Genomic DNA, 27,606 nt, shown 5'->3' with positions numbered 1-27,606 from the left:
TCGACTTCATCTGAGAGCTGAATGTGGCTTTTCTTAGGTTTGAGGAAGGAGCCCACCAAAGATAACCATTGACTCGGCCCCTAGCACGTCCTAGCACATTCCAGGATTGTCACATCACTGAATTAGTATCAGTCCACTTACACATCGAGCCCACCTCGTTCGTGTGTTCATTGACCCATGTCCCAAGGCATGCTTTTCCAGCAGCCAAGCATGCCAGTTTTCAACCAACTGGCATTTGGCCTTCAATGTTGGCACACACCTCCTTGTCCCGTTCAGTTGACAAGTTCTCTTCCTTCCCTCTGGCTTCTCCTTGAAAACGTTACCCCCTTCCCTTGCTGGCCACCCCACAGGTCAGCCACTCCCTTCCTCTTTCTGTGCATGGCTCTGTGTAGCTCCCTCCAATAGGAACACATTCTTTTCCAAAGCAGCCATGTGGGAGCCTCACAAATGAATCCTTCTGGCTCTCCCAGGACCACACTATGTTTAAGTATACTGAACAAACTTCACACGATGGAGACCCTCGAAAGCAGAACATTTAAAAACTCTAGAATTGGCAATTGCTATCAAATGAAGATCAAGCAGAAACGAAGAGAGAAGTAGCAGCTCTGACGGCATGGCCTTTGCCACAGGAAAAGGCTGATGGATGAAATGGGATGCAGGCAGGTAAAAGTGTGGGACCCGCAGAGGAATGCTCCCTTCAACTCTGGAGAGCCATTGTGGTAGGTGTGCTGCTGCCCCACATGGGACGCATTTAAGTGGTAAGCTTATTGGAGTAACTTCTGGAATGCCCTTTTGCATAAGTCAGCCTGAATTTTTATCACGGGGCTCCAACTTCCTTCACAGAGCTCTGCATATCACTTCAGTACATGGATGGCTTAAAGGTTCACATCAAATGCATGTGATTTCTGCAGCAAAAACATTTCCTGCTCACAAATCAAATTGCCACCCACTTGTCACTCCAAATTCTAAGGGGCCAGAAATTGTGAAATAAGGATACCAAATAATGGCCCATTAAAACAGATACGCAGTTTGCTACATATGCATCACCGGTGATTGTACGGGTTAACCTAAGCATGTATTGGATGATAATTCACTAAATGATTTATTTAAGGAGTTGGAACACTTTCTAGTCTCTTTTACTGGGACAGGAACTATAGCAACTGACCTGTACGCAGTAGGTGCTCAGGCAGCCATTCACTTGATGGAGGGGAAACAAGGCCTCAGAGACAAAAGTCTAGTGCTATTTGGGCTACTTTACTTAGAACTTTAACCCTGAAATGGAGCTTCCATGAGGCCAAAGGGCTGGAGCTACCTGGGCCAGATGAAGTAGGGAGAGCAAAAAGCTGAAAGACATTAGCTCAACTTCCCATCTACCGAGTCACACAGTTTGGTAATGACCCTCAAGGTCAAGCTATTCTATTTGAAAACTGCAATGCAACGAGGCTGTATACATTAAAATAAAGAACTACACAAGGGCTGATCTCTTTATGGGCAGTTTTTCAATGCGGATGAATGTGATTATGCCTTGGCGGCATTAGGTAATCCACGGCTAAATATGGAGATGCATAGGCTAAACTGTTCCGTTCATTGTACCAAAAACAATGAGTAGCCCTAAGGACATATCTTATTGCTTCTCTGGCTATGCTGTTGTTGATCTCATCACAGTAAAATCTTAACCAGAAGTTATTTATTGACACAGAAACAGCCTGGACTTGGAGATTTGCAGGGGAACAGAGGGTAGAATGGGAGTGCAGGTGGGCCAGCATGATGGGACACTCCTCAGAAACCTGACTTTCTCAGAGTGCTGGGCCTCCTGAATGGGGTAAATCCAGGGGTTTCCTTCTATCCTCTTGGAAGCCTGGTCTCAATTCGTGCCCACAGGGGAAAACGTGTGATGTGGGGAAAACTAATTATTCTCCTATCCTAAATCTCAGGCACAAGGCTCATGGTCACCTTGGTACTTAGAAGTGAGGGAGAGGGAGACTGACCTCCTAGGATGAAGTTTCCATAAGTGAACTTTCAAGAGATTGTGTATATTGTGTAGCAGCACTTTAAAACTCTGTACAGAGTTACATTACATGCTTTTCCTTGTACTAGATGCAGCTTCCATCTGTGGCAAACCTGCTTTCCTAAGACAGTAGGTTTCTATCAGGAGAGAGCATGACATAGGCCCAAGGGCAGCAGATTCGTCACCAAGGCCTCTGCTCCGGATGCAGCATGGTGGAAAGTGCTTGGACCACAAGGGCAGACAGCCTGGAGCTGGGAGCTGCCCCTCGGAAGCTCCCCTATTGGCCTTGCTCAAACTCTACTGCCTCAGCCTCTGAGTAGGGATAATGCAACAACCTGTGCCTTGTCTCCATTCAGTGAGTTAAATGACTAGGCCCAGGGGTACCTGGGTGGCTCAGTGGTTGAGCACCTGCCTTTTACTCAGGTCATGATCTCAGGGTCCAGGGATCGAGTCCTGCATCGGGCTCCCTGTGGGGAATCTGTTTCTCCCTCTGCCTCTGCCTCGTTCTCTGTGTATCTCTCATGAATAAATAAATAAAATCTTAAAAAAACAAAAAACAAAACAAACCCAACCAGGACCATCCAAGGAACCCTGCCTACACACGACACCCAGCACACACTGGTTAGTAGCATGGCTGTTGTGTGGCCTCCTGTGTGCCTGCTTCCTCCTCAGGAGGGCAAGGAAGTAGCCAGATTGGAACCCCTTATGGTTCAAAAGCAGATTAACTCTATTTGCACAGACAAATTACAATAAAAACTTCTAACTTTAAAAATACTTAAACGGCTAAGTTTACTTGGTGCAGTTAAAAATTAAACTTATTGATTTTAACATTGCTGTTACATCTGAATTAAATTTATGTGATGTTCTAGTAGTAAAAAAACAAAAACAAACAAACAAAAACAATAACAACTTCTACCATGGGTACTCATAGGAAGCTTGCGCAGCCTGCTATTAACATCGTTTGGGGGAGAAGGTCTGAAAGATGGTTAGCGGAGACATATGCATGCAAAGCATCCAGACCCCAGCCTTCTCACTGGCTCTGTCCAGCCAGACACTAAATCCTGCCTCTCCTACCTGTCTTGAACCTGACCCCTCCCCTCTCCCATCCCTGCTTTGGTCTTGGTGATCTCCCACCATGCTTACTGCATGAGCATCTTAACTAATCCCTCTATGGGACTCTGACCCCAACTTTTCAGAATGAAGCCAGTGTGATCTTTCTAGAACTAGCAAATTTGAGGTTATGCTTCCTGCATAAAATGCTTTAATGACTTCCCCTAGCGTTCAGCATGGAGGGAGAGGTCCTTCAAGACCTCCATCACTGTTTACCTTTCTAGACTCATCTCTAACCACTTTCTTCCCTTACCCGCAAGCCACAGGCACTCACTCCTGGCACTTTCAGGAATGTCCCCTGTCCCCTGGCTTCACTGTCTTTACGCATTTTATTTTCCCTGCCAAGGTGGCCCCTCCTACTGGCAAACCCAGGCTAAGATTCTTCCCAGGAATCCTTCTGGATCCTTCCCACCCCTTGAGGGTCAGGCACTCCTGAGCGTTTGCATTTATGATTCCACGATAGGGGAAGCTGGAGTCATCCACATACTGGGCCAGCTCCGTGAAGAATGCCTTTGTACCTCCTGCTCTCCCTCAAAACTGACGTCAACAATTTGCAGGTGTTGCCTCTAGCTTTCCCAGCCCTGCACGTGTGCAGAACCAAGGCGGTGGATTCCTGATACCAGGTCTGCGGGCCAAGTGGGTGAAGCGGAGCCAGGAAGGCAAGGGTTAAGGAGCCAGGCTGCTCTCAAACTCCCTGAGGCTGAAGCTGTATTGAATTGTAACTCAAGCCGGCATTCCTCCTCGGCTCCCTCCCCTCCCTTTGTCCCGGGGACTGCGATTTTGCTTTTGCCACGCAACCTCTTGAAGACGCGCGTTTCATTCTCCACTCTCTTCCCACCCACCTAACTCCCCGCTTAGCACAAGAGAAGAAAGGCTCCCCTAATCAAAAGTAGATTAACTCACACCCTTTTCTCTACCTACATTTGCATTTGGAACACTCTTTACAAGGCTACAAACAGACCCCTGGGTCGTAAGATTTATCCACTGCTTTATGGAAAACTGGACAAAAGCTGTGTCTTTTCAGCCCTTCTGGATTTGCAGGGCCGCGGCTCTGGCCAGTGCTGCGCCCCCCCCCCCCCCCCTCCCGACTCATCTCCCACTTACAGCTTCTGAAAGGTTAACAGCATAACTGGGAGCCCCATTATAAAGCTGAAGGGAACACTTGTAACATTTCTTGTTGATCCGAAGAGAAAAAAAAGGTTTGTTTCAGAAGAAAATATTTTAAAGTGCAGCTGAAAGGAATGGCTTGCTTTGCCTCCTCCCAACACACACACACACACACACACACACACACACACACACACACACCCCATAATGTCATTTAGGCAGCTTGCACAGAAAATTGAGGAGTAATTTTGCCTCAATGTGATTTTGATTTTGCCATTTGCAACCACAGATGTAGGCTGCAGCCTTTTTTCCGTGAGGGGCCGACTTTAGGGAAGAGGGGTGTCGATGATTCAGACGCGAGAATCATTATGGATTCTTTCCCATTAGCTTAACAAAACAAGAATCTTCGCGTTTAGAACAAGCATTCCATTTCACTTTGGGTTGGACAGATGTTTGCAACTTCTCATCACGTCTTTATTATTTTCTTAATACTTCCCCTTGCGGAGCAAGGATGATTCTCACTTCTCAGGAAGTGTCATCTCACGTCTGTTAATGGATCGGTTATTATACAAGAATCTTCTCGAAGTATTAAAAGTGAATTGTAATTAATGAAATCCTGGTACGTGTTACAACATGGACGAACCTTGGTAACATTATGGTAAGCGAAAGAAGTCAGACACCGAAGGACAAATATTGTTTAATTCGGGCAAATTCATAGACACAAAGCAGACTGGCGGTTGCTGGGGGCTGGGGACAGGGGAAAATGGGGAATTGCCATTTAATGGATACAGAGTTCTGTTTGGAATGCCAAGAAAGTTCTAGAAAGGAGCAGCAGTGACATTATGAGTGTTTAATGCCACTGACCTGTATACTCAAAAAAAGGCTAAAATGGCAAATTTTACATTATGTATATTTTAGAAGAGCAGAAGATGCTTAAAAAATCAATTACTCTAATTAGAAAATCACTCTGTTTATGAAGGCTAGGCATCAGAGGCTAGATTTTATTTATTTTTAAAAGATTTTGTTTATTCATGAGAGACACAGAGAGAGAGAGAGAGACAGACAGAGACACAGGCAGAGGGAGAAGCAGGCTCCATGCAGGGAGCCTGACTTGGGACTGGACTTGGGACTTGGCCCCTGGTCCCCAGGATCAGGCCCTGGGCCGAAGGCGGTGCTAAACCGCTGAGCTACCTGGGCTGCCCAGAGGCTAGATTTTAGATGCGTACCAAACGTAAGGAAAGTTTTTTCTTGCTCTTCTGGCTCATCAATAAGGACTTGGGTTATGCTCGAAGGCTGAATTCACAAGGAAAATCACCAGGGGGACCGATGGCCTTACATCAGGCAATCTTTTAAGTTCTTTCCCCTGGCTCCTTAGGGCTGTCACATCAACCCCCACCCCTCCCTTGCTGAGGGTGAGGAAACCAAATAATTAAGCTTATTTTAAATATGTGGGGTAAATAGGCACTTGGTGAGAGCTTGAGGCCTTTCCTGGGGTAAAGACATAGGAATTACTGTTCAGTGTTTGAAATAATCTATTTTGGCTGCTCAAAGGACTTGCTTATTTCCTGGTTACATTCTTGAGAGCTGAGACTGGAGGAGATGAGATCTCCAGCCATCTTTAGATTTCAGCTTTTTGAATTAAACTCATTTACACAGGATGAAGCTGAGGTCAGATTGGCGGGTCGTCCATGGGCACACAGCTATGGGACCAGGGCCCAGCTGGCATCTGGCCCTTCAATCAATCTCAGTTTGACCCAGCTCAACTCAAAATTCTGCAAATAATTTCTTTCCACCGCTGCAGCCCTTTATATTGGAAACAAATTCCAACTACGTGTAGATACACCAGGGAAACTAAAAACTGCAATGAGATAGAACCCACCCGTTTTTAAGCTGCACAGTTAAAATAATTTTCGGAAATCATATTTTAACATAGATTAGCAAACACAACAACGGATGATACTTTAAAACCTACCAGAAATTACTGGCTTTTCCAAATAATTCCAATTATATTAATAATCATATAATAACAACTCTCATTTGAGTGCTTGCTGGGTGCCTAGCATTGTGTGAAGCATTTTGCAGGGAAAGCCTTATATATTTTCATCATGACTCTATTATTTCCATTTCACAGGTGAAAATGTAGAGACATAGAACAGTTCAGTAACTTGTCCAAGGATTACACAGGAAAGTGGCAGAGTCAGGATTTGGGTCTATCTAGTTCTCACAGATTTTAGCTTTTCAACATTTTGTTATATTTTGCGGGGGGAATGTGGGGTGGTAATTTGCGTTGTCTTTAGATATGGGTTGTTTGTTTCATGACAATGGAACAAAGAATTCCCTTTAGGACTGTAGGCCTCAACATCGATTGCCTTTTGGGATCTGGAGAGCTTTAGAAAAACCAGTGCAGGTTTCCTTGGCCCAGGGTGTGGCTTGGGACAAGACTAGTACCTGTTCTCCAGGGGATAATCAAGTTCAGCCTCTGCTTTAGAGAAATTCCTATTTTTTAGTTGCTCCTCCTAACCAGATTTCTTAGGTGATAGCTTTTAATTGCTCAAATAATAGCCCCTTTGAACCTGTTTATGAGGCTTACTATCCTTGGTATAAATCTAGCTGATGACCTCTTAATTGTGTGTTCCTCATAAGGGATCTTCATTATGTTTTACTTTTTTTCCTATTTTGAAGCAGTTTTCTTCTACTGGATCTTAACAAAAGTGGTTTTTGAAGATGCCGGATAAGTCTCAATATTAAGTAAATTTATATATTTAATCGGTAACCTTCTTTACCTTATACTTTTTAAAATCAGGACGTGAACTTCAAAGCCAGCTCCTACTTCAGAACAGGAGTTGGTGGGGTGCTTGGGTGGCTCAGTGGCCAGGCATCTGCCTTTGGCTCAGGTCATGATTGCGGGGGTGGGGTGGGGGTGGGGTCCCAGAATCAAGTTCCACATCGGGATCCTCACAGGGAGCCTGCTTCTCCCTCTGCCTATGTCTCTGCCTTTTTCTCTGTATCTCTCATGAATAAATAAATAAAAATTCTTAAAAAAAAAAAAAGAAAAGAACAGGAGTTGGCAAAAAGTGTCCTAGAGTACCAATCGGACTATTTTCACAAGTGGACTAGCCCAGACACTTTCTTGGGGCTTGCAGGAGCCCCTCTAAAGCCTGCCTACATTTGTGCTGGGGGGGAAAGGATAATTTCACGGGTTGCATTAGGAGGTGACTCTAACTGTTGCCATTTCGCTCTGTATCACCTCTCTGGCTGTGCCTCAATTATGTGGTGGCTAGACACAGAAGACACAACCTCCTCTCCTCACACGTGCCCGTGTCAATTTTATGCTCATCAGTGGCCGAGATATAGGAAACTGGGCAATCAGATAATAAGCTTCCAGAAAATTTCATTAATAAGTATGTATGAGAACTCTCCTCAATTGGTGTGTAAGGGGCAGTTGCTAAATCTTGTGTTTTACAATGCCAGTTGTTTCTAAATGAAATGGCCAGGAGATAGGCCCTTAGTCTGGGCACTAATACTTGGCCTCAGGATCTGGGTTTGAACAGCTATCAGTGCTAGGGCGCTTCTTAGAGTCAGGTCCACGCCAAGGCTATTACAGGCATTACCTTAATCCTCAAACTGTCTTATGAAGTATGCAATATCACTTCCTTTAAGAAAAAAATATTTGAGATAGAGAGAGAGAACGTGAGTGGGGAGGAGAGGGAGAAGCAGGCTCCCCACTGGGCAGGGTGCCTGAAGCGGATCTCGATCCCAGGACCCCAGAATCATAACCTGAGCCAAAGCAGATGCTTAACGGACTGAGCTACCCAAGCACCCTTCGGCTTCATTTTAAGATGAAGAAACTGCAGGTTACAGAAGTCACCAAACTGCTTAAGATCAAAGGTGGCGACAGGTAGGGTTTGCATCCAGCTGAGGAAATCTCATCTATAAAAATGATTGGGTAAAACTAGAGCATTCATTCAGCAGATGGCCCGTTGAGGGTCAGAGTGCTGAGGGCTTGGAGAAGAAAATGTACCAACATGACTCAACTCCTGCAGAACCTGTGGTCAGGCAGGCCTCGCTGAGTTATTTCCTGGTTCCGTAATTTGGTATGATTTTACTTAATCGAAAATTCTATACAATTGAAAACAGCCTAAGTGTCCAAAGCAGATGGATGGACAAATAAAATGTAGTCTATATAGACTCTGGGATATATAATCTTAAAAGGAAGAAAATTCTGACACATACTATATTTAATAAGGATGGACCTCGAAGACATGATCTAAATGAGCTAAGGCAACAGGACAAATACTGTATAGACTCCACTTATTTGGGGTACCTAAAGTAGTCAATTCCATAGAGACAGAAAGTAGAATGGGGGTTGCCTGAGGCTGAGGGAGGGTAGAATGAGAAGTTCCTGTTTAAGGGGTACACAGTTTCAGTTGCTAGAAAAATTCTAGAGAAGGACGGTGGTGATGGTTGCACAACAATGTAAATGTACTCAAGCCATTGAATTGTACACTTAAAATTGTACACTTGATAAATTTTCATTTTAATCATTTTAATAAAACGAATATATATATTTTTTATTTTGCCACAATTTTAAAAAGAGATTAAAAGATTCTATGCAAGCTACTTGCATACACCCCTTAAGTGGCAAAGTAGTCTTGGTGGACGAAGGAGAAACCAAAAACATGAACGATCAGAAAACAGTAAACTACTACATGATGTAGGTGGACATGCTGTGTATCAGCCCAAGCCGCCTTTTCTTCTTCCAGGTGTTAAAGAGCGGGGTTGCCCTTGGCTTTAGGCTTATCACATAATCCAAGATCCTTCTATGTGATTAGTTTCACAAGGTGCAAACATCTTTGGAAGATATTTCTGGCCATGGGAAACTTCTTCTAACTGAAGGTTGGTTTGTTTAGAGCATAATTTCCTGAATTCTGTAATTTTCTACCCACTCAGTATAATTGAATATTCAAGATGGCACACATCCAAAAGGCAGCAGGATTCTAACCCAACTGAACAGGACCTGTTTTAGCAAATCTTCAATAGAATTTTGCCCACAGGCGGTCTTTGAAATATACGAGTTCTTTAGTAGACCAGTAATAATAGCTACTCAATCACTTGAGTTAACTCAAGTTTTTGAAATGCCTTTTTGTTAAAAATCAAAATGTTGCATTAAAAGCAAAGCCTAATAGAAGGGGAAGGACTTTTGGGTTGCAGGTATTTCTGGAAGTGCTTGATCATGTAAAAGAAATGAATGTACTCAGTCAGGTCTGTGAAAAGGCCAGTTTCTGTTTTCTTTTCCCCTCTAATTACATTGTAAGGCTATACTTTCCTTTAATACATCGTCTAACTGTATCTGCAAGTGTAGGTGGAAAACATCATTCAAATTTTAACGTCAGAAATACTAACATTTACCCCTTAAATCTTCTTGGTGCACACTAAGGGTTTCATAGACAGAAAATCCTATAGTCTGTGGACATTCGACCAAATTATGGAAATCCTTGCACCGAAAGAAAAAGTTCCTACCACTATTTGTGTTTATAAGGAACCATATTTGTTGGTTTGAAATTAGGGTAAAAAAAATCTATTTGTTAGTTTCCAGAAATATGAATGAATTCAAACTGCTAAGAGAACTTGGAATTCTTTCAAATCATTTTTTCCTAAAAGATGGAAATGGAAAGAGCCTTAAGGATATTTGTCATAGTCTTTATTAGTCTCATTGAAGATAAATGGAAGACCATGTTTTTTTGACAGCAGGAATACTGTTCTTCAATCTTCTACTCTGAGTAAAGATGGGGGTGGTGGTGGGGAGACTTACTTGTAATAAGTCATAATACTTCAGAGTAAGTACAGTCAGTTCTGCTATAACATTTGTTTTGAAAACATGAATTTGTCCCCAACATGATTAACATACAAAGGAACAATTTGAATTTATTTCAAATTTCCTAACTTTGCCTTTGCTTATGTAGGATTTCATCTATGAGAAACACTAGGTGGATGCAGAAAATTGCCCCCAGTTCCAAGGAGCAGCCCAGGAATACAAAACACACACATACTCACACACTCACCTCAATGCCTACCAATGAACTCAGTCTACCTGCACGGGCATCGTGTGCCACACTCCTCCATGTCAGGTAACCTTACTTCAAAATAACTCCTAAATTGCAACCCCGTGGATGGTTTCCTCTCTCTTTAATTTTTCTTTTTCCTCGTAGCCTATCTTGTATTTTCCCTCTTTGTTCTCTATTCTTTTTCCTCTTCATTGTTTGTTTTTCTCACTCCTTCTCTCTCTCACTCCCTCTTGTACTCTTCCTCTCTTACAGAGGGTAGCAGGTGTGGCAACCAGGTGGCTTCCATAGCAACTTCAAGTTCAGATGCCATGTGAACTAAAGGAGATATGTATTTCTTAACCATTTAACATGTCTAAAACTGTCTTCATTTTTCTTATCTTTTTAAAAGTATCATGGATAATGTTTTTGAATGTTGTGCTCAAAACTCATTTTTCCTATAAGTCTTATTTTTCCCCCATGTGGTTTTGCACAGCGAGGGATTTTTAGGAACACACATGCCACATGTCATATTATAACAGAACCAACCGCAGGCACTTCGACATGCATATAGCTTTCGCGGCTCTCATCTGTATGTTCTCTTTCTTGGGTCTTAGACATTTGATATGGGCATTAAGACAATCCTCATCTATAATCTATTCTCAAATTATGAACTCTTGCAACCCAGTAAGAATACCCTACAAAGCCTGACTCACGGCCTCCAATACTCTCGACATCCTTAGACCGACCTCAACTATTCATCCCGCCCCACATTTCAAGAAGCAAGTCACAAATCAGGGCTTTCAGGAACTCAAGAGTGACCTTTCCATTATCTGAAGTTGAGTATTTCTCAGGGAGACAATGAGGACCATCTCCGCACTCATAATTTTTATAACAATGGGTGATCATTAAGCTATTGCTACAAAGTAATTTGAAAACCTTATCCAAGGTGAAGGTTAACAATGTAAACAGACTACTGTTTATCAATGGTAAATACATTTTCTATAAGTTCACCTCTGGAAGGATGCAAATTGACTTCAACTTCTTACAGAAAAACATTCATAATAATGTCGTTGATTTGGCGCATTTAAGGCTAAGAATATATAAAAACAATTTTCACAATTTGGTCTTTTGTTGCTCATTTTTTTTGGGTCAAATACCCATAATTCTCATTTTGGCCTCTCAGGATGGCTGAGAAATGAGTTTTAAAGAAGGGCATTCAGTTTCATATAAACTTTAACAGTGTGGCCATAAACTTGCAGATCCCAAGTATCATCCTGTTAAATGGTTAATGGCTTCAGTCCATTATCCTCATTGATTCCCTTTTGCTCACAAGGTTCCCAGGACACTAGCAAGATAAGCACAAACGCTGCTTTTGAACTATTGCTAGACATAGCAGCCCTATTTTTATTTTTTAAAAGATTTTATTTCTTTATTCATGAGAGACACAAAGAGAGGCAGAGACACAGGCAGAAGGAGAAGCAGGCTCCATGCGGGGAGCCCGACGTAGGACTTGATCCCGGGTCCCTGGGATCACACCCTGGGCTGAAGGCTACGCTAAACTGCTGAGCCACCCAGGCTGCCCACAGCCCTATTTTAAAACTGGAATACTACCAATGGTGTTCATTAATTCCAAAGAGCCCTATTGGCTGGTTGTGTGCATGGAAAGGAGTAGAATGATGGGAGAAAGGATAAAGAAAAAGGAGGTGATGAAGGTATGTGAGAAGACACTTTGGTCTGAGTCTGTTCCAAGACTGAAATGGAGAATTCATTTATAACATTCTGTAGAACCACTTGGCAGAGGGAGTCACCATAATCTCAGCAATAAGCATCACCAAAATTGTTCTTGCTTTCTTCCTAATTTATTTTTATTTTTAGTGATGGGAGTGGGGGACACACGGTGTAGTTTCACAACGAGGATGTTTTAATTCTATATAATGTGTCATTGGAGAATGCCAGTTGCTCACAAAATATTTCCCACCTTCTTTGGGTACACAGCGAGACTATATCTATAGTTTGTTATGGCCACCTGAGAAGAGTAGCATCTGCAGAAGGAGGCCAGGGGGGTGATCCCCTTCTGTGCCTGACTTAGAAACCTCCCCCAGGCATGTGTCCCTGTCTCCTTGCCCTTCTAGCCCAATGAGATGGTGCAGACTGTAGCAATCTTGGAAAGTCAGGCGCTGAAGACGTCAGAGCCTCATCAGCCAGGGTTCTCAAATGAGTATATACAGGAGCACCACTCCTGCCTACCTGAACATCCACAAGTAACTGTTCCAGAAGAAATAAATGTATTTCTGTTCTATTAAGCCACTACATTAGGGGTTTCTATTTGTGACTGTGGCTTAGCCTATCCTTACAGACATGTAAGATGTGTTGCAAATCTTTAGAGCAGACCTTCTCAGCCAGAGGTGATTTTGCTCCTCAGAGGATGTTTGGCAATGTCTAGATGTTTTTGGTTGTTAAAAGAGGAGATGGTGGTGGTTCGATTGGTAGCTAATGGGTGGAGGCCAGGTTTGCTGTGAAACCATCCTATAACATTCATGGCAATCCCCCACAACCAAGAACTATCTAGTCCAAAATGTCTGTGGTACTCCTGCTGTAAAACCCTGCTCTAGAGAGGGTAAAAAGAGGGCAAAAACCTTGAACTCTTTGCTAGATTCTAAGAGAAGATTTGCAATAACAGTGTAGACTACTGGTAGAAGGAATATGTTCTGGAATGAAACCCGAGTTTAAGTTCCAGCTCTATCACTGTCTGGTGGCCTTGGACAGCTTACTTTGCTCTTTGTACATTCAATATTCTTGTGCTAAAATAGGAAAATTACAATAATACTCATATGATGGGGCTGTGAGTGAAGATGGGGCTTAAGTGGGTACCTGATATATGGTAAGTACTCAAATATTAGTTGTTATTATTAGTATTTCCTAGTGTTTTTGTTGTTGTTATCAAGGCACATATTTAAAAAATTTAGAAGTGTTGATACATAGTATGTTTACAGATGTTGGGAACCAGTGAGGTGGTAGGAATGGTCATAAAGCTTAAGGTGTCAGTTGATGATGTCACTGCTTACCATGCTCCCAGGAGAATCTGATCAATATAGGTATTTTAAACAATGTTCCTAATTTTTAACTGAAGGTCTAACCATAAAATGTGAAGAGAATAACCTAAACTGACAGCAGTCATTAAGTACACAAGAACTCTTGTCAACAGCCAACCCACCCACTTTTATATATCAACTCTGCGAACTTCTACACACTTTGCTTTCACTAAATGCTGTCCACCTTGGACATTTTCATTGTTAATACCTTCTGACTGATCAACAGAACATTCAACATTGGCAAACTCTTTAGGACTGGAAAAAAGTGAAAACCCAGGTCTCTGCCCTCCCTCCCACATTAGATGGGTAGAATAGATGAACACTCAAAATCACTGTGTTGAAATTGAAGAAGACATAAATAAATGGAAAAATATTCTGTGCTCACGGGTTGGAAGAAGTCTTATTGTTAAAATGTCAATACTGTCCAAAGCAATCTACAGATTCACTCCAATCCCTGTCAAAATTCCAGTGGCATTTTTCATAGAACTAGAACAAATGATTCTAAAATTTGTATGGATCCACAAAGGACCCAAATAGCCAAACCTATATTGAAAAACAAAAAAAGCCAGAGGTATCACAATGCCTGGTTTCAAACTATAATACAAGGCTATAATAATCAAAACGGTATAGTACTGGCATCAAAACAATCACATGGATCTATGGAACAGAATAGAAAGCCCAGAAATAAACCTATGTATATGTTATTCATTAATTTACAAAAAGGAAGCAAGAATATATAATGGAGAAAAGACAGTCTCTCCAATAAACAATGTCAGGAACACTAGACAACCAAATGCAAAAGAATGAAAATGGACCACTTTCACACACCATATACAAAAATTAACTCAAAATGAATTAGACTTGAATGTAAGACCTGAAATCTTAAAACTGCTAGAAGAAAACCTAAGCAGTAAGCTCCTCAACATTAGTCTTACTAATGTTTTTTTTGGATCTGCCCCTTCAGATAAGGGCAACAAAAGCAAACAAATGAGACTACATTAAACTAAAAAGCTTCTGCACAGCAAAGAAAACCATCAACAAAATGAAAGTGGGAGAAATATTTGCTAATCATATATCTAATAAGGGGTTAATATCCAAATATGCAAAGAATTCATACAGCTTAATAACAATCTCATTAAAACATGGGCAGACGATCTGAATAGACACTTTCAAAGAAGACATACAGATGGCCTATAGGCACATGAAAAGATGCTCAACATCACTCATCATCAGGGAAATGCAAATCAAAACCACAATGAGATATTACCTCACACCTGTCAGAATGGCTATTATCAAAAAGACAAGAAAAAATAAATGTCGGCAGGGATGTGGATAAAACGCTATACACGGTGGGAATGCAAATTGGCACAGCCACTGTGGAAAACAGTATGGAGTTTCCTCAAAAAATTTAAAATAGAACTACCATATGACTCAGCAATTCCACTTCTCGGAATTATCCAAAGAAAATGAAAACACTAATTTGAAAACATCTGCACCATGTTCATTGCAGCATTGTTTACAATAGATATGGATATGAAGATATGAAACAACCTAACAACCATCGATAAATGAATGGATAAAAAAGATGGGGTCTCTCTCTCTCTATAATGGGATACTACTCAGCTACAAAAAAGAATGAGATCTTGCCATTTATGGACCTGGAGGATAGTATGCAAAGTGAAGTAAGTCAGTCAGAGAAAGACAAATACCACATCATTTTACTTTGATAAGTGGAATCTAGAAGCCAAAACAGACAAAATCAGATCGAATGAGTATGCGCAGGTGCAGCGAACAGAGTGGTATTTGCCCAAGGGAATGGGGGTTGGGAGCGGGGAGCAAAATGTGTGAAGGGGATTAAGAGGTACAAACTTCTAGTTAGAAAATAAATGATTTGGGCAGCCTGGGTGGCTCAGCGGTTTAGTGCCGCCTTTGGCTCAGGGCCTGATCCTGGAGACTGGGGATGGAGTCCCATGTCAGGCTCCCTGCATGGAGCCTGCTTCTTCCTCTACCTGTGTCTCTGCCCATCCCCCACCCCACGGTGTCTCTCATGAATAAATAAATAAAATCTTAAAAAAAAGAAAATAAATAAGTTATGAGGATATAATGTACAGTACAGGGAATACAGTCAATAATACTCTATTAACTTTGTAGGATGACAGATGGTAAATGCACTTATTGTGATGATCAGTTCACAATGTATACAAATGTCAAATCACTACATTGTACACATGAAACTAACAGGATATTGTATGTCAATTATGCTTCAATAAAAACAAACAAAAGAAGGGGAAAGAAATCACTGTGTTCCTACCCTCTAAGTTTTTGTCATTGAGGTGGAGAGAGAGGAGAATGAGGTAGGGTAGGGAAGAAGGGAGCATGATGACAACACTACCACCACAACAATAATAAAGAGATCTGGACACGCATAATCAAAGTGAGATGGGAGGGATTTTTATGTACAGCAATGAGATGTGCTACCTAAGGAATAGCTCCTTACACAAACAGAAAACTATTTAACAGGTTTGCTTTTAAATCATCATAGATCTTAAATGGTTTTAAGAAAGATCTCTTTCACCCATTACGATAAAAGCCCTTGGAGGGAAAGAAACAAATAGAGACATTCAAATAAAAGTACTCAAATGCCACGTAAAAGAAAAAGTACATTAGCTTGTGCCAAATCCCACAGTGTAAGTTCTTTATGAAATCCACCCACATAACAAGCCTTCATTAAAAACAATTCCTGCCAAGTCCTACACTCCAGCATTGAACACATATTTCCCCCAGTATTCAAAAACACTCTGCGCGACCTCATAAAAAGTGTCAGTGTAATAAATGTTATTTAAACTGGAGGGGAAGTATTGAGTGAGGACATCTGCAAATAAAAAGGTAATAAAAGCCATGACAATTCACCTCTTCTCAACAGCCTTCTCCCTTGGTTCCAGAACTTACTTTCTTTCTCCTCTTCTCCAGGGTCCTAAGCAGTTGTGACTGGTCCAGGGAATGCCCACAGAGAATCCTATTTTAATGGCTCAGGGAACACAGAGGCAGAGACTTGAACTGCCCCCTTCCCACACCAAACAGTTGTTTCTCCCATAGGATCCACAGAAAGCCAGACTTCCTCAGAAAACCACATCTAAAACTGACAGTGGTGTCCCGGAGTGGGGGGTGGCCTCCCCGGACAGAAGCTAACTCCGATTCCATTCTATCTGAGTCTGAGTCCCAAAGCTAAGTCTCTAGACAGAGGAAATGGCGGACAGGCCCTATAGACTCCTCAGGCCTGGTCACTAGGTTTCTTTCTTTCCCTCTGCAGATGTGAGAGAAGGCTTGCTTCCCAAATGTGAGGTTATCCCTTCCAATGAACCCAGTGCTTCTTCTTGAAGCCACGGAAATGGGCAGAACAGCTTTCAATGTGTTTCACGTCACCAAGCGTGTGAAAAGCATCCTTTCATCTACCTACCCTGCCACTGTCTACACTATCGCGCACTAAACAAAGAGTCCCTGTAGACTGATAAACACAAGAGCTGGGGGGCTGGGGTCAGAGATCAGCATTCTAACCCTTGTTCAGCTAGAGCTTTTGAACAATGCTAATTTAAATGCTTTCAACAAAGCTATGCTTAAGGCTTTGGGTCTAAGTTTTATGCATTAAGCTGTGATATTCACTTCTCAGCTTTTTATACACTGTGTGGACAAAGGTGCTTGAAAAGAATTTTAGCTCTCTAGAAGGTGATAGAAAAAAATAAACTCATGTTACACTTAGTATTTTACCCACTTTTTTTCTACTAAGTACGCATGTCCTCAGTGTCCCAAAAGATGATTTAAGGTAGCATCCAAGTTGACATTTTGTAGTAGGGAATTAACTTCTACTTGCATAGCATTATATAACATTATGAACTATTTAGAAACTTTCCTAAGAGGTTGAAACAGGCCATAAACTATATCAGGGGCCAAATCTTATGAGGCTTTCAAAGGCTCTTTTATAGATCATTTAGGAAGATTAAAGAATCCCCCTCTCCCCGTGAGAGTCCCCACACAGTCATCGTAAGGTTCCATTAAACATGAAAGAGATCCTTATTTTCCACTTTCCAACCACGGATTTCTAGTTCTCCACAAACTGTCTCATTGGCTACTTTACTTTTACCTTTTAAAACTTGCTTTCTTATTTATTACCTCATTTTATCTGTGAATGCTATTGGGAGCTATATATAGAAATGCAAATAACTCCGTTGTTCTTTTGAGTAAGGGGGACAGTCAAGATTTCACTTCTGTTTCTTTTCCTCTCTCCCCTCTCAAATGTCAGGTGTACAAAATTAGATGACTAGCTAGCATGTCTGGCAAAGAAGCGGAGGGTGGAACAGCCATGGTGGGGAGGGAGGAGCAGGGAGCTCAAAACAATGGATCTGGCGAGGGATGCGAGGCAAAGGAATAAAGAGGAATAGAGGTAAGGTTAGTAACATTTTAAAAATTTTCAGGAAACAGGAAAGGAAAAAGATCTATATATTTGGGATTAATACAATCTTTCCACATATGGGAAAGAAAGATGTATAGCCTTCTTTGTATGTGTAACCAACATCTGGGGATTCTTTTGTCTAAATAACTTTGGAAGGATCTCTTCTCCAAAATCAGATATCCTGGGACCAGGTTGAACAGGTCAAAGCACATTGTGTTTATGGTGGGGTTTTTTTTGTTTTGTTTTTTTTAGATTTTATTTTTAAGCAATCTCTAAACCCAATGTGGTGCTCGAACTCACAACCCCAAGATTGAGAGTTGCATGCTCCACTGACCGAGGCAGCCAGGTGCCCGTGTTAATGTCTCATAAATCCTATACATCAGTGATCTTTCACAAAAATATTTCCATTGATAAATCCTAAAAACAAAACTAAACCTGACCTGTGGGAATGATGTCTGAATACTATATATGGATAAAATGTGCTACTTATAGGAGAAATTGATTAAGCTAAGGAAGCTAATGTCAAAGGGCATTAGTTAGATGGGATTCAGTAAAGCACTGTGTAGAAAGTCAGAAATGTGCTCCTGCATAGATGAAATGTAACTTACCAATATCTTTGGAAATGCTTAGTTTTTGCCCCCCTCAGAAATAATTCTTGCTGAAAAGGAGCCAACTAACAAAGCTCTGCCTCTTAGGTATGGTGAGAACTTGTATTAGCAGGTTGCTAATAGCAGCCCCCTTTCCCATCTTGAAATTCTGCATTTGAAAAATTGAGGATACGAGAGAAGTCAGTTACAGAATTATAAAAATGAGTTAGAAATTGATCAAGGGAAACAAATTAGAATGGAATGGATGCTCTGTATCTTGAAAGAATACTGATTTTCAGTCTTTATTGGGTGGAGTTGCAGCAAGTGGAAAAATAATTGGTTATTCTTCATCAGGGAAAGAACTAGATAAAATGAGTTTAACCATTCAGTGAAAATTGTGATCTTGAGAAACAGAGGTGGGGCCACATAACAAAAGTATGTGAAGAAAAGCCTGTGACAACTAATCCCTCATCTAAAGAGTCTGGCTTGTTCTAGGTGGAGAGGGTAAATAAGTCAAAGCATTCTGGCGGATTCTGGAACAAAGCAGCATTTACTTCTTCCTACACGGGTGCCTCCCACTATGTGTCGGGGTTTTCTTCCCCAAATACCCTTCCTCCCAACATTCTTTTTTACCTTTCCTCTCCCTAATTATGTGTCACCTCAGATTTTCAGTGGATTCACTGGAAATAATCCCAAGTACATTCAAAATAATAATGGTGGAATCAGTGGTGTAACTTTTTTATTTTTGTGAAAGACTTTAGGTGAAACACAGCATAGTTAAATGGTGACCAGTCTCTAGCAGCAAATTTAGAGGAGGCTGGTGATGAGGATAGTCTCCTTTTATTAACTGTTTGCCATGTGCCACATCCTGTTCTAAGAGATTTTCATGCATTTAAAAAATTCTTATACAAATCCTAAAAGGCGGGTACTCTTTATTAGTCTCATTTTAGAGTTAATGAAACATAGGCACCAATTCATAGCATCAAGCAGGGGATGGCAAATTATGGCCCCTGGGTCAAACCTAGCCCTAAAGTTTCACCGGAAAGTCCATACCCACTCATTGCCATAGTGTCTGTGGCTGCTTTTGAGCTACAACAGCAGAGCTGAGCCATTGTAAGAGAACTTTGGTCCCAGAAAACCTCATATTTACTCTCTGGCTTTTTACAGAAAAGGTCCATCTAGCCCCAGTGTAAAACATGGTTATCTCACTGATAATAATAAGGGGCAAGAACATCTGGGCAACTTGGAATAGAACTTCTACTGAAACTTAGCAAAAAATATCCTGTTTTTATCGGTTCCCTTTTGTTCAGATCTTACCTACTTCCTCTTACCAAGGTTTATCAACCAGTCTCAGAAAAAAACAACTGTGTTCATGGAATATCAGCCAGTAACTAAGGGCTTCTCTCTCAGGATGGTGATTTTTTATCAGGCGGAGGGATTTCCAAGAAAGAAAAGAAAAAAGGAGAGACCAAAGAAAGCTTTGACAACCATGAATTTCCTGAGAGGCTGCAAAATTTTTGGCAGTTTCACAGGTATTTATTCTCAAGTACAAATGACATCATTGTTGAAATTAAAAACAAAATTGGCCTGGTGTAGTCTACATTTGGTATCACATATTGTTTTGGTTGAGCATCAATTGATTTTTCTATTTTTACCGGGAAGTTATGTCATTACTATTTTTAGTAGGCAGTGTCTGGTTCTGTCATTTATGGAATTCAACGCAAATTATGCCTCAGATTTTTTTTCTAAACCTCTAAAAATGCATATATTTGGTGCAGAATGTGCTCATCAGCAAATATTCTACTATCCTTTAAAGATTTTTTAAAAAAGATTTTATTTGTTTATTTGAGAGAGAGAGACAGCACGATCAGGGAGAGGGGTAGAGAGAAGCAGACTCCCCACTGAGCAGGGCACCTGATGCCGGGCTCAATCCCAGGACCCTGGGACCATGACCTGAGCTGAAGGCAGACGCCCAACTGACTGAGCCACCCAGGTGCCCCCCTCTGAAACATCTTCGATTATAAGTCTACAACAGGAAGTGGGTACTAACAAATGAAAGAACTTGGTCTATTACCAGCAGCAAACTGGGTCCAGTTTTATAATAGATAAATTTACCTTTGAAATATTAATATTTTACTCATTGAAAATGAGTTAACATCTGAGATGCTCAAGTTTTTAAGGATAAAGTAAAAATTACCAATTTATAAACTGAAGTCAATTCATAACTCAATTTCCAGAGTACCTGATTGGCCCACAGTCTTAAGCAAAATTCACCTGGAGTCAAATAATTTATGTAAACATTTTAACAATAAAAGTGAACAGAAAGTAAATGCCTGAGACAAAATAAAGCCCATAGAGAATAGGATTGAACAGTGGCTCCCTGGCTCACCCAAATCACTTGGGGATCCTCCACAATCCTTCTGCCTGGACCATACCCCAGGCCCATGCAATCACAGTCTCTGGAGGTGGGACTTTGGTATCAGTACCTGTCTGGGAAGCTCCCAGACACCAGTAGACAATTGTGATTAAAGTGAAGATAGCGGGGATCCCTGGGTGGCTCAGCGGTGCTGCCTTCAGCCCAGGGTGTGATCCTGAAGACCCAGGATCGAGTCCCACATCAGGCTCCCTGCATGGAGCCTGCTTCTCCCTCTGCCTGTGTCTCTGCCTCTCTTTCTCTCTCTCTGTCTCTCATGAATAAATACAATCTTAAAAAAATAAAAGATAAAGTGAAGATAGCTGATGGGCTTAGGACACACCTGACATCAGCAGGTCTGGATGCTTGACCTCCTGCTCCAGCACCTGGGAAGCACTGGGAGCCTCTGGTGGGCAGTTATTAACACAATGTACAGGTGGACACACTGGGACTGTCATTCTTGCTTCTAACACACGATTAGTGCATTACTGCAAATATTAAGAGGATTTTTAATGCAACGAATATGGCCCTAGGGTTCCTCTTAAGTTACGATCAGTCTAAACATTCACCCTACTTCTGAGTCTCAGGAGACAAAACATCCCTGACACTCGGCTTTGCTCCTCAGTTTGCAAGCATATTTATCCCTATCCCGCATGACAAACTTTAAAAGAACAAAAGAATTTGCCTTACCTCTACGATGCTTTTCAAGTCTTGCACGTAAGTCCTCTCAGTCTCCAGAATCTCCTGAACAACCCTATCCACATACAGGAGCTTGGGGCTGGTGGCCGACTCTGCACCTGCTCTGGTGGCCCCGTTTGCTTCCATTCTCCGCTGGGCCCGGGGCTGCCTGTCGCCGCCGTCGCCCGTGTCCTGTGGCCCAGCGGGGCCGGCCCGCTGCAGCTCGCTGCTGGAAAGCGGCCTGGCTGGAATCAGCTCCAGTTTTATGGCCCCGGCTTCCTTATCTTGGTGAAACAAGCCCAAGTGGCTGTTTGAGACTAAGGTCATTCTGCTGCCGAAGGAACCGTGGCTGTCCCGGGAAGAAGCCGAGGACGACGTGGAGCCGAAGCTGACCGGGCGGTCGCTGTCCGAGAGCTCCATGGTCCTCAGGTCCTGGGAGCCCGAGTGCCGGGCTGTGGTCTTGGGATCTGGAATTTCTGTCACAGCTGATGGCACTTCAAGACACAACTGCTTCACATCTAATTCATTAAAAAAAAAAAAAAAAAAAAAAAAGAACAAAAGAGAAAAAGGACAAGGTATATTTAAAATTATATTTAAAAAATATTTAAACAGAGGTTTAAAGGAAGTTAAAAGCTAGCCCAAGTGTAGATTCAGTCAAGAGTAAGAAGGCAGTGAGTTTGTTATAGAAGGAAAAGGAAAGACACCCATGGTAGGCTGAGTTGCAAAGTTAGAGTTTCTAAAGCGTCACCTGGGAACACATGAGAAATGCAGAGTCTCAGGTAAAATAGCCTCGACTTACAGAACCTCGGTGTGCATTTTCACAAGACGCCAATGCCATTGGTGCACACAAAAAACTCGAGAAGCCCTGAAGCCACTGCCTCAAAGTGGGGTCACCTGGAATGCCTAATGCCTGCAGATTTGTCCAGATTTACTAAATCAAAGGCTCAATGGTCAGGGCGTAAGGACTCTGTAGCTTTAACAAGCACCACAGGTGATTCTTATGTACTTAAAACACACCCCTCCACGACTCTTAATGGGATTTTACGAAACACTGTTCTACATTTTAAGTATTCCACTGTAATTCCACAAAATGTTAAGCTACCATCTTGGAACTGCCACTGCTTAACGGATGCTGACAATTTCACATTTTACTTGGATACTGCATGAAAGAAAAAGTGTCATGTGGACAATAATTTTCTGATTCTGGGCAACAAAAGCCAAACTATTAAGACCCATACCGTCTCTCAAACTTCCTCTCTCAACACAACATTTCTCTCAATCTCTACTTGAAAGTTGACATCCCATTTGTGGTGCACATGAAGTTATATGATTACAGAGGATGCTTGACTAACTACAACACTTCCTGCATAAAGTTAGGCAACATGGCAGTGTTAAGTATACAATTAAATAATATAGAAACTCAATTATGAGAAAAATTATGTATTTTTTTAAAGATTTTTATTTATTCATGAAAGAGAGAGAGAGAGAGAGAGAGAGAGGCAGAGACACAGGCAGAGGGAGAAGCAGGCTCCATGCAGAAAGCCCAATGTGGGACTTGATCCCAGGTCTCCAGGATCATGCCCTGGGCCAAAGGCAGGTGCTAAACCGCTGAGCCACCTGGGCTGCCCAAAATTATGTATTTTTTAAAGAGACAGGGCCATTAGTATCTAGAAGAGGGCACAAGAAGAGAGCAATTGCAAAGTCAAAAGGTCATGTAATATATACAGCATTTAAATCTCAAGGCCCTACATGGGATTGAAACTCACAGAAGCTATTTTCGTGAAACACAAAGTTCCAATCTTCTTCAATTGCAAGGCAGGACCAACATTGTTTTCCCCTAATGAAATCCCAAGTTTATGGAACAGTATGCTTTGCAATAAAGAGTGTGATGTATGAAGACCTTGGCTTCATTTTGGCAGGTTATCTTACCACCAGGATCCATGTTTATGGGTTTTCTTAGAAAAATACAAGGGTGCAACTTACGTTTGGAAGATTATAACAAAACACACACAGTAAGAAGAATGTAGATGAATGATCATTTTTCAAAAGGAACATGAATTGGGTTTGACTCTATAATAAAGCTTGTCAAACAGCTGGTAGCAATATTTCTAGAATATAAAGAATCCATCAAATCTGTATCCTTCAACATCCTGACTTTCTCTGGGTAGTTTATATTCACAGCAAATATTAGTGCCAACTTATAATGCAGATATTACAATTATAAATATAAAAGAATTAAATTTGGTCAACAAGAAAAAATGGTAAGAAATGTGTAGGAAATGAGTAATTTATCAATATAACCACTACCACATGGTATAAACTTGCCACATATTTTTAAAGCTTTTGCAATATTCTTTCTGCTTGCTCTATAACAACTTTATGGACTATAAAACATAGATTGGTTATAGTAGTTAAAATGCACTTGCCCTAAAAAGCCTGATCCAACTTGAGTAAGGCAAAAATCCAAGAATCAGCAGGCATTTAGGTGTGCTTGCAGCAGAAGACACTTGCCCACATTTGGGACTGGTGTTAAGAAACTCAGTCCTAGGCAAATGAAAGTAGAAGCAGACCCAGCAAGATTTTCTTCCCCTTTTGATGGCATCTGTCATAACCAGAACTGTGAGGTTGATCTTTCAGAAATGGGCACTAACTTGGGAAGTATATGATTATTCTTAAGGTCCCAAAAGTCCAATGAGGCAATGATTTAGTACCAGAAATAAACTGGATATACTGTATGTGAAAGCCAGAGCATCTGGAATGGTCCAGAATAACCTACTCCCCATAGATATTGACATACTCCTTCTCTCCAGCATAAAAAATTATATTTAACATTTATATAACTCCTGGGAAATATGCATTATTGGGATGGGTGAAAATGAACACAATAGAGACTCGTTTCCTTACTTCTAATGCCAAGTTAGCCAGCCAATACTGGGACTGAGGAATTGCAGGGGAACAAAAATGGCCAAGTGTTTCAGAGGAGTCCAGCTGGGCTGCTAGGGAGGAGAGTGTCTTTTACATTTTCAAAGGTAGGAAAAGTGGGATGTGAAACTCAGGTCAACAGGTGGTTCCTTCATGGATAAATCTTAAATGGCAGCATGAACTGGGCCTCATTCCAGTCAAGGCCTCATATATTCTAATACCAGGCCATGTATTCTAGGCCACTGGGCCAGCCTATTCTTCAGACTGCCAACCAGGCTCCTTTATTTTTTAAAGATTTTATCTATTTATTCATGAGAGACAGAGAGAGAGAGAGAGAGAGAGAGAGAGAGAGAGAGAGAGGCAGAGACACAGGCAGAGGGAGAAGCAGGCTCCACACAGGGAGCCTGATGTGGGACTTGATCCCGGGTCTCCAGGATCACACCCTGGGCTGAAGGTGGCACTAAACCGCTGAGCCCCCCAGGCTGTCCCAGCCAGGCTCTTTTAAAATAGAATATTTGAGATATTTGGTATCTGTCATATTTAACCAAGCGTACTGCCCCAAATTAAACACCTTCCAAAATTGCCAAAGATAGAAGTGAAACATTTAACACTAGGTCACATAATGGTATATAATATGAGACTATATTTGCTAATAGATCACATTTTTATGTTAATTCATTGCTTAGGAGATAATTATAGTTTTCTCACATAAGGAAATGGACCTCATAAAAACTGCCTAGTCTTGTTCTCACTTCCCTCAAAATAATTTAAAGTTTCCATCCTGTCTGGATGGATTTTTTTTTTTGGCTTATTCTTCCTAATATAGCACACCAATTACTGATATTTCTCTCCAGAGCTGAACTGTTCAGCAAAGTAGCCAGTAGCCACATATGACCATTGAGCACTTGAAATGTGGCCAATCTAAATTGAGACATGTTGTAAGGATAATATATATCAGATTTCAAAGACTAGTATGAAACAGAGAAGTACAAAACACCTCATTAATAGTTTTTACATTAATTACATGTGAAATAATACTTGGGAATAAAGAGTTGGATAAAATATCTTCTTTAAGTTATTTTTGGTTTCATTTTGCTTTTTTTGACGTTATTACTGGAAAATTACAAGTTATACATGTGGCTTGCATTGTATTTTAGTTAGAATAATGAAGTCTTCTAGATCAGTATATTGTTCTGTGAGATTTAAATTTATTTCCTTATCCATCTTTATTCAAATAATAGTGAATGGAGAGGTCCATCCACTTGTTGTCTTCTCTTCCTTTCCATTCATTAACACGCCATATTGTTATGAGTTAGTAAAAACAGAAGTGCAAGACTGTCACTGTATACTAGATATTGGGAAAATCATTTCCATGGTAAACAGAAACACCCAGATAGAAAATTGTAGAGCAAGAAAGCCTCTTCTTCCACCTTGAGTGAAGGATGCTGACAGGTTGTATTAATATTTGGCTAATGCAATGCTTTGCTTTTCTTCTTATAGCCACTCTTCCTTTTTACCAAAACCCAAACACTGGGCTACTCCATAGCAACTCCTGAACACTTGCCCAACATCGCTGATGGCCCATGTCAGTGGGTCTTCTGACCGTGAATATCTGAAAATAAGCTGGTTCTGCCTGCCTAGAGGGTCTTGGTCCATCTGATCCTTGGTAAACCTGGAGGTGGTGGTGCTGGAAGCACAAGTCGAGGATCTCAGAGTCTTAATGATTCTTACAGCCAGAAATACTGTCAGCCTCAAAGCCATCAGCATAAAATATTCCTTCTTGTGCCATCCTCAAGAACAAGAAAACAGTGGTATAGCACTCCATGTAGTATGCTTTCACACATTTTACTTCATGACATGTCTCTCTCATCGTTTCTAGGTGAGAGAGCTTTAATTCCTTGGCTTTTCTTCATTTGCTCTTCAAACTTCCATCATTTTAATTGCTCTCCTTTGGAATGTCACCACCAGAATTAGAAGCAGCACTTCTTGGCTCTAACTTGTCTCAGGCTGATTTAGGGTTGAGGCAGAACTTTCCATGGCAAGTAAAGCCCAGGCTTCCTGTGACCATGTTTACATGTTGAAGGGGGGGACGGAGGGGTCCACAGCCGACCACTCCCTGCCACAACTCCCAAGGGCAGCTTCACACAGCAAGGCAAGAACTCTATGCACTGTGGGGGCGGATGCGTGATCAGGATTTCCAAGTTCTGCTCATTGCTATTCTAGACTTCAAATAGCTAGTCTGAGTTCCTTGGCAGGGCGGTCATGGAAATCAAGAGAATGTGTTATGCTCGAGACCAATGAATAACTAAAATCCTGTAGTTCCTTATTATACTGCCTGTGAATTTATCACAAAGGGGAAACCAACAGAGACACTAAAGTATAAGCAAGAAGTTCTTTTATCAGCCAGCAAAGTCATTTAATACAGAGCCAGGCTTAGGTAGAGCCTCAATGTTGAATACAAGTAAAACAAATGAAAAAAACTTTTTAGAGTTGAAGTTATAAGAAATGCGCATTTCTATATTTCAAAGACAGCACTTGGTGTTTGAGGAGAATCCTCCTTCCTCATACACTCTGAGAGTAGATAAAAACCACCAGATAGCAACATGACTCTCTACCCCTTGGTTTTCTAAAATACCAGTGTTGATTCTTGCATTAATGGCAGGGCCAGGACTGCAATTCCACATGTTCCTTAACGCTCAGAGTATTTATTACAGGTAACATGATTTTCATACTTATTTGAAGTCCTTTGGTAATACAGAAATTTTAAAAAATCATACTACCACGTTAATTTCTTAGTTATGCAAGATGCTAACATTAGGGAAAGCTAGATGGACGATGTAAAGCAACTCTGGACTATCTTGGAAACTTTTTGGTGAATAAAAAATTTTCCAAAGTAAATAGTTCAAAAAATCATATTACCATAGAAGAGTCAGTTAAGTATTTTGTACAAGAAGATCAAGAATGGGGACAGGAGGGGATCCCTGGGTGGCTCAGCAGTTTGGTGCCTGCCTTCGGTTCAGGGCGTGATCCTGGGGTCCCAGGATCAGGTCCCACATTGGGCTCCTTGCATGGAGCCTGTTTCTCCCTCTGCCTGTCTCTGCCTCTCCCTCTGTGTGTCTCTCATGAGTAAATAAATGAAATCTTAAAAAAAAAAAAAAAGAAAGAGGATAGGAGAAAAGATAGTTTGTGAAGACGCTC

The 27,606-nt window shown here is 41.3% G+C and overlaps 1 protein-coding gene across 4 annotated transcripts in view; it reads right to left on the bottom strand.

The window, feature by feature from the left end:
- Positions 1-27,606, bottom strand: part of PLEKHG1 (pleckstrin homology and RhoGEF domain containing G1) — a 224,161-nt gene that overhangs the window by 71,007 nt on the left and 125,548 nt on the right. For all 4 annotated transcript variants that reach the window (XM_038526322.1, XM_038526319.1, XM_038526320.1 and 1 more), the window contains one exon: positions 21,499-22,004. In XM_038526322.1, the coding sequence (XP_038382250.1) occupies positions 21,499-21,906 (408 nt within the window). In that variant the 5' untranslated portion in view covers positions 21,907-22,004. The remainder of the gene's footprint in view (positions 1-21,498; positions 22,005-27,606) is intronic.

This window comes from Canis lupus, chromosome 1 (assembly GCF_011100685.1).
Source record: "Canis lupus familiaris isolate Mischka breed German Shepherd chromosome 1, alternate assembly UU_Cfam_GSD_1.0, whole genome shotgun sequence".
Taxonomy (NCBI): Eukaryota; Metazoa; Chordata; class Mammalia; order Carnivora; family Canidae; genus Canis; species Canis lupus.
This window is presented reverse-complemented; position numbering and strand designations above follow the sequence as displayed.